The sequence below is a fragment of the Oryza glaberrima genome, chromosome 4 (assembly GCF_000147395.1).
Source record: "Oryza glaberrima chromosome 4, OglaRS2, whole genome shotgun sequence".
NCBI lineage: Eukaryota > Viridiplantae > Streptophyta > Magnoliopsida > Poales > Poaceae > Oryza > Oryza glaberrima.
The window spans coordinates 27274035-27286764 of NC_068329.1; the positions used below are offsets into that span (position 1 = coordinate 27274035).

Consider the following 12730-nt stretch of genomic DNA (forward strand, 5'->3'; position numbering starts at 1 on the left):
TTCCTGTCAGAATCCTGTGTTTTCCCCATTCCTCTGTTTTTTTCATTCCTACGATTCAAAGGGGCCCTAAGGCTGATCCGCTAATTTCTTCTGGCTTTTCAACTCGGCTCTCCTGGTGAAAGAGGAGGGAAATAAAGTACACGAAAAACAAATAGCATATTTGCATTGCATAGTATAGGAAGTTAATTTGGATTTTCTCGAATAGGCATGTCCTCTCATTATTTATACTCCATCTGTTCTAGAATATAAGCATTTTTAGAGTTGACATAATTATTAAAAATGTTGGTAGAATTAAATAGGGAGTGTTGTGATTGGAGGAGAAGTGAAGGTAGGTGGAAAAATAGAATGGTGGAGGATTATGATTGGTTGAGAAGAGAATGTTGGTAGAGAAATTGTTATATTTTGGAACAAATTCTAAAGGCTAGAAGGTGTTATATTTTGGGACGGTGGGAGTATGTTAAATAAATAGTTATTAAATAATTAATAATATAGACTAATATAAAATATATCACTCCATAAATATGTAAGACATAATTAATTCGACTTCTATAAACTAAAAAGAAATTAATTAATTAAAAATAATTAACATACATTCGCATTTATATTTATTGTTTTTTTACAGTCTAGAAGTAAATTTTAACTTGTATGTTTGTCGAGTGATATATTTCATATTAATCTACCTTATCAAGTTTTTTAAATTATTTATCACTATTTAGATAACATGTAACAATGAGTAAATATCCCCTTGAGAAATGAAAAATACTTTCACCTAACAGATGATCAACAGCTCACCACATATGTATGTTCCAAACTTTAACATTGGACCTGTTTGGTCACTCACAGCCTCATCATCATCTTATCTCCACAAGAACATAACACAAACACATATCCTGTCTAATCTACACTACGCATAAACAACAATATCCCAACAAAAAAACAAAACAACAACGATAGTACTATGGTTCCATGCAGACATACACACACACACCATAATATAAAAATCACCAGAATATAAAAAATGCAGGGGGTAAACCATGACCAAAGACATGCACAAGATCAAATAAAATTGGAGATAGCAACCAAAAAATAATTTAAAATAAACTAGGAGTACACCCAAGGGCCACCCTGCAAGTTGAATTAAACCACTCTTCATCTCATCTCTCTCCCTCTCATCGCCATGGCCGCCTCCTCCTCCTCCATTTCCATTTGCATCACCACCTCCTCCTCCTCTTCTCCGAACCCTAATTCCGACGAGCGGTGGTGGTGCTAGCGAGCGAGCTTGATCTCCATGCGTCGGCGCTAGCTCCACCGGCGGCCATGCCTCACCGACGACGCCTGCTTAACCCGGCGCCGTCACTGCCGCCGCCGCCGGCTGCTGCTCCGGCCGGCTTCCACCACCACCTCCTCGCCGTCGACGACACGCGGCTGCCGCTGCTCGCCGACTACGCGCTGCTGCAGGGCGACGCCGCGGCGGCGCCGGCGTCCGCGGAGTGGAGCGCCGGGAGCGGGTTCACCGGCATCTCCACCGACCCGGCCACCGCCACCACCGCCACGACGGCGTCCACCGCCACGGCGCCGGGATCGGCGTCGAACCTGACGGCGGCGACCGCCGGAGGAGGAGGGAGGGAGACGTGGGTCCGCCGCGCCAGGGAGGGCTACTACCTCCAGCTCTCCCTCGCCATCCGCCTAACCTCCGAGGCCTTCCTCGCCGGCGTCCCGCCCGAGCTCCTCATCGGCTGCGGCGGCGGCGGCGAAGCCGAGAACCACGCCGACGTCGCGGCCGATGCCGCCGCTGTCTCCTACCGGCTCTGGGTGGGTAGTGTACACAGCTCGCCTTTGGTCTTACCGACCTGACACGACATGCCATGCCATAGCTTAGCTCGAGAAAGAGAGACACAAATCCATTTTGAACTTTTTCTTTTTTATGCAAATTTCAAATTTCAAACTTCTTTCTCTCCCTGCCAAAGAAAACAGTTTTTTTCAGCTTCAAGTTTTGCTGGAGATTTCGTCTAAATTCTTTTTAGTCTTCAATTCATTTTGCAGTTAGTTTGTAGCCTCTAGATTGATGTTTTTTTTACTAGTGGGTTGCTTAATTAATCAAAGATTTCCCACTAATTGCGAACTGTGTAGTATGTTGACTCTAATCTATTCCCCATTGAAGTCTCCATTCTGATGCATGCTCAGTGGCTGCACATTGTACATATATTATACAATTCAATTAGGGCTTGTATATTGCAAGTTGCAGGGAGTCGTGTAACCTTCTAGCACCTCCCTAATCATGCCCCCTAACCACACTAGTAGTATTTCTGTTTAATTAATCAATCTCTTACTTAGCTTTAACCAATCCATCCTGCAGCAATTAACTACCACTCTCTGTAGCTAACTGCACTGCACTGATAGCTATAAACAGCTTGCTAATTAAACTGTTGCTGAATTGATAGGTGATCCAATGATCTTGTTGATCTTGTGTTGTTGTGTGTGTATGTTCAGGTGAACGGGTGCTTGTCGTGGGGGGACAAGATCGCGCACGGGTTCTACAACATCCTGGGGGTGGACCCGCACGTGTGGGCGATGTGCAACGCTGCGGCGGAGGACGGCCGGCGGCTGCCGACGCTGGTGGCGCTCCGGGCGGTGGACAGCGGCGAGTCGTCGGTGCTGGAGGTGGTGCTCGTCGACAAGTGCGGCGACCCAGCGCTCGCCGACCTCGAGCGCCGGGCCCTCGACCTCTACCGCGCCGCCGGCGTCTCCCTCGACCTCGTCCGCCGCCTCGCCGTCCTCGTCTCCGACCACATGGGGTAATCACACACTAACCAATGCAATGTACCCCTTACTGTGGTCTTGGTTTATTTTCTCCGTCCTAAAAGAAACCCACCGACCTATAAGCGAGTTTGTTTTGGGATGGAGGGAGCATTTTACAAGAAATGTTGACCGGATTATCGACGAGAGTTCGTTAGTTTGCGTTTTAGCTTATCAGCCGTAGCTAAAATTTAATTTTAGAGTTGATTTTGATTTTTTTTTTGTTGTGTTATTTTTCATTATTGGTTTTTAAATTAAAAACATACTGTATATAAAAATTTTCCTCACAAATTATCTTTTAAGTTGTGTTGTTCACCTGTACAACAAACGATGAGTCTGTTCGTTGATAAAAATTAGCGGCGTACTAGCCGCCGTGCTGTGGATGCAACTGCGAATGTGATTCACAGGACTGGGCAAGTCAACAAGCTCGATCGTCCCCGTGAACATGAGCACCGACGAACACGTGAACACAGCTTCATTTTTCAGAAAAAGAAGTGAGCTAGATAATCTAGGTACTGTACGGCTGTATAAACGGAGTAGTACGCCCAGGCTTAACTCGCTGCACGTACCTCTGTACTTGTCTGTACCTGTGCAAGTTGCATCTACTATCTGTTTCTTTGCTTAATTGGTCTTTGAAATGTACAGTGTCACCATGCATCTGTACTCTATGGACCACAAGAACTATTAAGGACTATACTTAACAGTCAAGTCTAGTTGCTCTTAGATTTTGTATACATATGCTTTCTCCGTTTCATATTGTAGTAAGTAGTTTTAGGTTTGTTCCAAGTCAAACCTTGTCTTGAGTTTTACTGAGTTTATTGAAAAAATACTCCAACAACTGAAACATCAAATTAGTTTTATTAAACCCACCGTGAAATGTCTTGGTAGTGTATTTATTTGTTACCGGGTGTATTTTCCTATAAACTCAGTCAAAATTAGAGAAGTTTAACTTAGGATAAAACTAAAATGTCTTACAATATGAAACAGAAAAACTAAGTTGTGCTTTGCTCGTCAGAACTTGCAGACATGTAGACTCAGATTTCAGTTGCAGGTTCACTTTCAGGCATAGTTGCACCGAACATTCAGCATTGGTCTCTGACGACTTTCAATGGAGTTTGTGTTTGTGCAGGGGCGCGTTGCGGTCGGAGGACGGGGACCTGTTCATGCGGTGGAAGGCGGTAAGCAAGCAGCTGAGGAAGCGGCACAGGTGCGTCGTCGTTCCCATCGGCAGCCTCTCCATCGGCTTCTGCCGCCACCGCGCCATCCTCTTCAAGAGCCTCGCCGACTTCATCGGCCTTCCCTGCCGGATCGCGCAGGGCTGCAAGTACTGCTCCGCGCCGCACCGCTCGTCCTGCCTCGTCAAGATCGACAACGAGAGAAGGTTTGTAAGGTCAGTCTGTCGATCTCCCTCTGAAATGTAGCAGATGTGCTGTTGCATATGACTTGACTGAACTTTGCTGGTTGGTTGGTTCAGGGAGTACGTCGTCGACCTCGTCGTTGAGCCGGGAAGACTCAGCAGTCCAGACTCGTCTATCAATGGCCAGTTGCTCTCCTCCGTGCCTTCACCTTTCAAGACCTCATGTACAATGAGTTCTGCAAACTATGCAACACCGGCTGCTTCGTGGAATCGCGCGATATCTGGAGATTGTCGCAACTCGATACTGTCAAATCCTCAGTATTCAGGTACAGATATACCATTCTTTCTCCACAGCAAATATGTTATTGGAGTATTCTGATTAGCCATTTACAATCTTTCTTGTGCTGCGTACAGTTGCTAAGTACTGTGTTGCCGAGGAGAAGAGCTCTGTTCAGGTAGCCACCAAAGAAGCCATGCTGCCAAAATGCGGTCAGATCACGCAGAACGGCAACTGCAACAACAACAGTATGGCAGTGTTCGAAGTGTCGAAGCAGATGAAGGCGATGGAGATCAGTTCTGAGAGTGGCGATAAGGACAACATCTCCAGTGCTACGCCTCTGAAACGGCTGAGCATCGAGCCGTCTTTCTGCGCCGATTGGCTCGAGATTTCATGGGACGAGCTCGAGCTAAAGGAACGCGTAGGCGCCGGTACTTCTTTACCTCCATGTTTGTTACTGATTTTCCTGTATGATGTGAAATCTGATCGCTGCTGAAATGCAATGCAGGTTCGTTTGGAACTGTGTATCGTGCTGACTGGCACGGCTCTGTAAGTATATTGAACTTTTGGCTCATTGTGTAAGCTTGATTCCCTTTGGAGATCATAAACTTGAGGTTGTAGATTTGAAATGTAGGATGTTGCAGTGAAGGTGCTTACTGACCAGGATGTCGGCGAAGCTCAACTGAAAGAATTCCTTAGAGAGGTCACTGCCCCATTATGCTTTGATTCTTTATAACTTGAACTAACTGTTCCTTTGGATCACAAACCAGTTCCATCTTTCTAACTTGGAAATTGTTTTTAACCACTACAGATTGCAATCATGAAGCGTGTTCGCCATCCGAATGTAGTGTTATTCATGGGTGCAGTGACAAAATGCCCACATTTGTCGATAGTAACAGAGTATCTGCCCAGGTGAACCTCTCCCTCAGTTTCAGTTGACAAAACCTATCAATGATAGTTTGTCCTTCACCAAATAATCTTTCTGATGATGCAAATAGAGGGAGCCTCTTCCGTCTCATCAACAAGGCATCTGCTGGAGAAATGCTCGATTTAAGGCGTCGTTTGCGCATGGCGTTAGATGTTGTATGTATCACAGCTTTTTTCTTCTCTTCTGCATACTGTATGCATCTGAACCGTTACTGGTTTCTCTGAACAATGTATCACCCATGCTTTGTTTGTAATGCAGGCGAAAGGCATCAACTATCTCCATTGCCTGAATCCTCCAATTGTACATTGGGATTTGAAAACGCCAAACATGCTGGTGGACAAGAACTGGTCCGTGAAGGTTGGTTCAAAATTCAACTCCCAAATAGTAACAGCGAGATCGAAAACTTGTTCTACCTTTTTGTTTCTTTACTGTCGTTGATACGAACTTCAGGTAGGTGACTTTGGCTTGTCCAGATTTAAGGCGAATACCTTCATATCCTCCAAATCAGTTGCTGGAACAGTAAGTTTCATATTACCGTCCAAGCTCAAGTAGCAATCTGCCCAGCTCAAGTAGCAATCTGCCATTGAAATTATTGGCTCTGATCATCCATTGTTCCTGAAAACTGCAGCCAGAATGGATGGCACCAGAATTTCTTCGTGGCGAGCCATCAAACGAAAAGTGCGACGTGTACAGCTTTGGAGTGATCTTATGGGAGCTCATGACAATGCAGCAACCATGGAATGGCCTAAGCCCTGCACAAGTATTTATCTCAATCTTCTCTTTATTCTGATCCTGCATTTGTGTACACGGGACTGTGGTTTGTGATTCAGCAGAGCAACCTGTGCAGGTAGTAGGAGCAGTTGCATTCCAGAACAGAAGGCTCCCAATTCCACAAGAGACAGTCCCTGAGCTAGCTGCTCTTGTTGAATCCTGCTGGGATGAGTAAGCACTGTTTGTTTTGAAGAAATTTTTCCATGATTTAGACAAATTTATGCTTGATTTCATGCTATGTTCAGAACACCAACTTGTCAGCGAGTGATTTTGCTCTCCTTTTTTCAGTGATCCAAGGCAGCGACCGTCGTTTTCGAGCATCGTGGACACGCTGAAGAAGTTGCTCAAATCGATGCTTGGTGGCTCATGACGAATACTGAAGACTGTTGGTCGCCTTCTTATTTTTGTTCTCCCTGTTAATGTTAATCTACAGCAAACAATAAGTTGGTAAGTCAGTTGCCTTAAAGGCATCTGAGTTCTCTACAGAAAGGAGAGGATAGTTGAAGCAGCACAAGTCCAATGCTGCATCGAGTTCGTTAGGTCACCTTTTTTTTTTCCTCCGTTTTCCGCATGAGAAACTAATATCTAAAAATATTGTTTTTTGCTCCTCTTTTTCTCTGGATTGAATTTTGTACAGTGCATACAAATTTGAAATTAATGTGCAGAATTCAGATGGTCATGATTCGCTCGGTTTACTACAAAACACGATAACACGTCCTTTTGCAATTAGCCCACATGAGGAAAGGAAATCATTTTGAAATCAAGCAAGATAAGCCATTAAATTCTACAGGAGTCCGGATAGACGCCCTGAACATCATATACTTGAGCTGAAACTCTCTCAGGTTTATGGTTTTGATATCGGCATACCAAATGCCCTGAAAATCTGCCGTTCTTTTCAGTATATTATCAAGCTCCATCTCGAATTAAAAAGCAAAAAAAAATAATAATAAAACTTAGTGACATCTAACTTAAGCTGATGGTTGCATTTGGGCTTACCTAGTACGTACAACTACATGCAGAAGTCCAGCTTGTGTTAGGAATCTAAACTATCTGTTCCAGCAGTCACAGGAAACAGGGTCGGTGGCAGCGTTTCTTGACCCGGGAACACGGGGTCATTTTTGTCCCCACCTTGTAAAAACCTCTAGCAAGTAGCGTACCATGGCTCTTAACCCCGTTCCTCGATCCCATCGACCCGGAAACTTTGTGGCTAGTCCAGCTCCTTCACGTAGCTAATACTTCTCTTGTTTTGCTGAAGCGAGGGTATGGCAGGAGGTTTGGATTTTGCCATGTCAAAAAGGACTAAACAATTTTGGACATCCCATTCATGTTGAACTTGTTATCAACGTGAATATTCAGATACAAAGAATTAATGGTAGTACGATCAGTGCAGAAGTGGATAGAATTTTGGCCTTCACTCATGCATCATATAACACAATCCATTGATTATCCTAAAGTCCATTCTGTATGGTTCAATCAGTACAGTAGCTGTATAATAATTTTGTTTAGTCTATGCCCATGCCCGCATCTAGTATACGTTTCTTATCTTCAGATCGTTCAATTATTCACCATTGCATTGAACAATTAGGATGGGATAAAAGGAGCGTAAGAAAATAATACTTGCCTCTGATATGAACTTAAGAAGCTGTTGGTCACAAGAAAACAATAGCATTTTCTTTGCATAAGATATTGACAAGTAGTCATATGCCTGAGCACTGCAATCAGCTATTTCATCTCTACAAAAGAACACAAAGAACATGGTAAGGAACTTCAAAACAGAAACCAAACATGAAAAACCTGGAACGTGAATGTGCAATGTGCTCACCTGATAGTTTCAGCAAGAAGATCTATAAAAGAAGTCATAAGCCTCATGTGGAACAGTTTGACGAGCATTGAATAATTGGCTGTAAGCACCTTCCATGAAGGAAAACTCAAGGTTCAGGGCATAACTTGATGCAAGGATAGTCAAGCTTTTAGGGACAGAAGTTCCAGCTCCACGTGGAATTCAGCAATTTTGTTCTGAGCCAAAAGTCTCAGAAGATTAAGGCCCTGTTTGTTTCAGCTTAAGATTATTGTAATCTAGATTATTAAATCAGATTACTGTAAGTTGGATTATAATAAGCTGACATAAAATAAGCTACGAGTCATTTGTTTCTCTAGATTATTAGAGGCATCTAAGGGTAGTGGGTCTTTAGCTACTCAATAATCTGAAAAAATCTCCTCTAGAGGAGATTATTGGATTATAGTAATCTGACTTATAGATTATAATAATCTAGCATAATAATCTACTTGTTTGTTTCAGCTTACTCCTAATAATTTAGATTATAATAATCCTAAGCTGAATCAAACAGGGCCTAAGCCCCAAAATAGGGTACTCATCAGGGGAGGGTGGTATTATGCCACTGGATGAACAATTACAAATAAACACAGAATAATATAGCATTTAATAAAAATAAGTTCTGGAATGCAGAGCTCCGAAAAAACAGAAAATTAATGTACGTAATGCACACTTTTCAGAAAATTATGGGATCTATGACACACTTATGCAGAAAATCTCGCGACACACTTTTCATGCTGGTCTGCTGGCTCGTTTGGAAGGAACATAATGCACGGGTTTTCAATCAGAGATCACACATTAGGCCAGTTGTTTGGAGACATCAAGGATGATATTTCCATTTGGAAAGAGACTGGACTGTTAAAAGATTGTAATGAGTTAGGGCTTGTTTCTCTTGGTGTTTGGGCTTGTTCAGGACCCGACACCTCCATCTTCGACAGCATACTGTTGATGCTACTTGTAACTTGTATCTTTCCCAAATCTTAATGAAATTTGGTTGGTCTTCTTCAACCCAGGCCAAAAAGAAGAGCAGAAAATGTCCAATGCCAACGTGATTGTTCTTATAAAACTACAGGGATTCACAATGTCACAGAGATTAGGACACATGAATTCCTCTTCCCACAAAATTCAACACTAACAATGGCAATATTTACTTTAACGGCGTTTTTCTGTCACCTATCAATGCCATCCTGAAATTTCAAGAACATGATACAACGCTAGAACCTAAGGCTGATGGTTACTGGTTCAGAAGAAAAGCAAGAGGCGACACAGTATAAATGCTTGACACTCCACATCCAGAGTACATATGAAGGATTGAATCTTGAGTTCTTGACATTGCACAGTACCAGAAAGTATTCAAGAAGAAACAAACCGTGTATCCATGTAAAAGGCTTTGAGTTGATAGAAGTTCCTCTCGAAAGCATCTTGGTCTTTTGACATTAATTCTCAAGATAACACTTGCTCATATATAGCCCCTGAAAGATTTAAAAGTAGTCACCACAACAAAATTACATACAAATTGATGGCTAGGCCCTACTGAACACCTGCAAAAGACATAAAAAATAGTTGGATCATAACAAAGATCTGACAAGAAGTCCCAAAATTGATGGAAGAACAGCAATGAGCAACAAAATCTTATCAAAAGAGTAAAAAGGGAAGCCTGACATTTGCTATCAAGGGTAGAAATTAGGCAAAATTGGTTCTGAAGCACTAGAAGTTTTAGTTTTTTTTGTTTTAAAATCCAAGTTCATGCTTTTAATTTTCTAGCTATGAAACATAAGCTTTGAGTGGTATGATCCAGTTTTGCCTAAAAATTACCGTGTTAATTGGATAAAAAGAAGTTATCCACATTGTTGATTGTGCTGGGTCCAAATTAAAGCGTTATAATTTGGAACAGAGCATCTTCAGCATATGTAATAGACTTGTTACAGTTATACAAGGGTTGTACTTGTCTATTTCGAAATATAAAATGGAAGTATGTTGCTATATAAGTATTTCATTACATTTCCTGTTGGTTGAGACTGTGTATGCAATGTATTGGATTGCATGTGCAAGGAGCAGTTTATTAACTAGTCGAGTTTCGACCTTCACAGCTACTTCTTCCGTTTCACAATGTAAGTCATTCTAGCCATATATGTCTAGATTAATTAACATCAATATGAATGTGGGAAATGCTAGAATGACTTACATTGTGAAACGGAGGGAGTATAAACAATTGTCGAACCAAAAAAAAAAAGCTATAAGCCTATAAACAATGGTCCAAAATGAACACTTCAGATGATCATTCACTGGTGTGATACTAAATAAGTGCAAGGGTATAATTTCTCCAAAACAAAAGCGCGGCAAAACTTACGTGTGGTTTTCAGCTCCGCGACTGCATTAGATGTCTTCTCAAATGATGGTGTAGTCTAGGAAACATTGGCAGGAGTACCTGAAACCAAGAAAAGAAAATAGGAGTATCAACATAGTATGATATACAGCGAATTTACTGAGCAGAGAAGGAAAATCCAGCATTTTCTATGAACACCCCCCCCCCCCCCCCCCCCCAAAAAAAAAGGGACCTAATACAACGGCAGCCTAACATTGTGACATTGGGTATTGTAAAATGTGAACAGTTTGTAGCAATCACAGTACACTTTAGGCCTCAACCCTGAGTTCCCTAAACCCCTAAAACAGTGGCACAATCCAGCAAATTAGACATATAGAAAGCGCATTTGACACAATTAATCCTGATCAAACCCAGATCGAAAAAAAAAGATTAAAAGAAAATTCTCCTCACTGATCACCAAACCCACATACATCAACCACTCGCGCTACAGGACACCAAACCAAGCACAAACAACATCCAAAGGAGCGCTACAAAATTACTAAACAAATAACACACTCCCCTGATCCCCTCCCCTCCATTGTAGCGGAATCGCTTCTCCACCCTCTCGACGAACAGATGCACCACCAAGCTCCACATCCAAAAAAAATTTAAAAATTCCCCAAAAGGCAGGAGAAAGCAAAGCCCCCCTCCCCCCTCGCGCGCGCGAAGTTGAGACGCGCAAGCTTTGTGGCTCACCTCCTCCATCTCCACCTCCACCTCCACCTCCATCGTTGGCAATGGCAGCGGATGCTCTCCTCCGAGCTTCCCCCCCCCCCCCCCCCCCCCCCCCCCCCCAATTTTTTGACTGCTCTGCTTTCTTTCTTGGGGGAGGAGAGGAGCATATGCTGCGGAGTCGTCTGGACCGCCCGATGCGGGATCAACGGCGCGATAAAAGTGAGGGAGTTGCGAAACGACGTATTTAGAGGGAATACGTTTTCAGAATCGTATGGCGGATTTTCCTGAGAAAGCAGTTGACGGCGTTTTCACAGTCTGAAGGCGGAGTTTTTGGGACGATGAGCAAACAGAAAATGAACAAAAGAAAACGGTTTATATTGGAGGTGCGGGGAATCGAACCCCGTGCCTCTCGCATGCGAAGCGAGCGCTCTACCATATGAGCTACACCCCCGTTTTGATTTGAATCAGAATTAAACCCTTAAGTAGTAATACAAAAGGTCCTGGGAAATTCTGACCATTACTTCGGCGCTAATTGAATGAGTTTGATTTTGAGAAACAACTTTTGAGAATCTGAAGAAAACCCAACTTCTAAATTCTACAACTTCTTAAAATCTGACTGAAAATCTGAACTGTTTAGAAGAGTTTATGGCAATCGGAGATTTTAGGAGAAACTATATGTACCAGAACCTTGATAGACCCTTACGCAGCTGCCTTAGCGTTAGAGCTATTATGTGGTCATGACCAATAAATCCACACAGATAGATATGTTCACATACTACTCTGTAGAGATATGCAGCCAGCTTTTATCAGCTAGATTGAGCTGTGTTCTCAATTAAGTTTTCAGTTTTGGGACAGGTTGGGGAGCAGCTAGCTTGAACAGTTGGGCGCCGAAATTAATTCAACCGGAATACGTACACATCAGAAAAGGCACCAGTATGTACGCCGAAATTAATTCAATGGGAATACTAGAACATGCACGCGGAGTACAGAGTTACTGTAATACTGTCAGGCTAGGTAGCAACTAAATTTTCACCCAAAAACCGCGTGATGAAGGCTGTGTTTAGATCCAAAGTTTGGATCCAAACTTCAGTTCTTTTCTATCACATCAACCCATCATACACACATAACTTTTCAGTCACATCATCTCTAATTTTAATCAAAATTTAAACTTTACGCTGAACTAAACACAGCCAAAATTAAGTAGATGTACTCGTGTCGTCGTATGCAGTAGTACTAGCAGGGTATACTAGGACATACATGCAAAAGTACAGAGTTCTATAGTTTGCAACGCCTAACGACTAGTATTTAGCTAGCATCTGTAACAACGACGATTTTTTTTTAAAAAAAAATAAGGCAAAAGCTTTGCCTCATATATATCTTCTATTATATACTAAAAGTCCATTAAACTTCCTACAAACGCTCTTAAGCCGTCACGTGGTGTTCCTACAAATGCTCCTAGGCAGCCACGTAGCTCTATTAAATCTAACCGTCTATTTTCACTTAAATTGGTGTGCCCGATATTTTAGACCATTAGATTAAATTTAAATCCCACCCCACCCCTACCCCACCACCTCCTACGTACGTACGTACGTCCGTCAATCTGTCCATCTACCCCATACCCTCCTCTCCTATTCTCTATTCCTATTTTACAGCAATCAATTTCAGATAAAAGGAATCAACAGTTAGATAAGTTCAAGTTAATTGCTATAATTTTTAATCCATATATC

At 42.5% G+C, this 12730-nt stretch overlaps 1 protein-coding gene, 1 long non-coding RNA gene and 1 other non-coding gene across 10 annotated transcripts; 1 reads left to right on the forward strand and 2 right to left on the reverse strand.

Moving 5' to 3' along the window:
* The first annotated feature begins 1118 nt into the window (after nucleotides 1–1118).
* Nucleotides 1119–6808, forward strand: LOC127770371 (serine/threonine-protein kinase CTR1-like). Of its 7 annotated transcripts, none has more exons than XM_052296056.1 (14): nucleotides 1122–1812; nucleotides 2491–2795; nucleotides 3911–4186; nucleotides 4271–4479; nucleotides 4568–4861; nucleotides 4939–4979; nucleotides 5065–5133; nucleotides 5242–5342; nucleotides 5429–5513; nucleotides 5617–5715; nucleotides 5809–5877; nucleotides 5987–6118; nucleotides 6206–6300; nucleotides 6418–6808. In XM_052296056.1, the coding sequence occupies exons 1-14, from the start codon at nucleotides 1318–1320 to the stop codon at nucleotides 6497–6499; spliced, it is 2352 nt and encodes a 783-aa protein (XP_052152016.1). In that variant the 5' UTR covers nucleotides 1122–1317; the 3' UTR covers nucleotides 6500–6808. The 7 variants fall into 7 exon arrangements, 6 of the variants coding, with proteins under 6 accessions (XP_052152022.1, XP_052152020.1, XP_052152021.1 ...); XM_052296058.1 differs by having other exon boundaries at nucleotides 3911–4177; XM_052296059.1 differs by having other exon boundaries at nucleotides 3926–4186.
* A 942-nt stretch (nucleotides 6809–7750) lies between these two features.
* LOC127770372 (uncharacterized) lies at nucleotides 7751–11101 on the reverse strand. Of its 2 annotated transcripts, none has more exons than XR_008016945.1 (5): nucleotides 11025–11101; nucleotides 10314–10391; nucleotides 9333–9504; nucleotides 7952–8145; nucleotides 7751–7862 (listed from the first exon to the last, which is right to left on the reverse strand). It is a non-coding gene; the product is annotated as an uncharacterized LOC127770372 (long non-coding RNA). The 2 variants fall into 2 exon arrangements; XR_008016944.1 differs by having other exon boundaries at nucleotides 7952–8175.
* A 280-nt stretch (nucleotides 11102–11381) lies between these two features.
* TRNAA-CGC (transfer RNA alanine (anticodon CGC)) lies at nucleotides 11382–11454 on the reverse strand. The gene has a single exon. It is a non-coding gene; the product is annotated as a tRNA-Ala (tRNA).
* Nucleotides 11455–12730: the final 1276 nt, after the last annotated feature.

What these genes read in the sequence shown, in the direction of transcription:
- LOC127770371 (XM_052296056.1), top strand. Translation starts at nt 1,318, where the DNA reads ATGCCTCACCGACGACGCCTGCTTAACCCGGCGCCGTCACTGCCGCCG. An exon ending in TGAAAGAATTCCTTAGAGAG is followed by an intron (nt 5,134 to 5,241) that starts GTCACTGCCCCA and finishes TAACCACTACAG; the next exon opens with ATTGCAATCATGAAGCGTGT. An exon ending in TGCGCATGGCGTTAGATGTT is followed by an intron (nt 5,514 to 5,616) that starts GTATGTATCACA and finishes TTTGTAATGCAG; the next exon opens with GCGAAAGGCATCAACTATCT.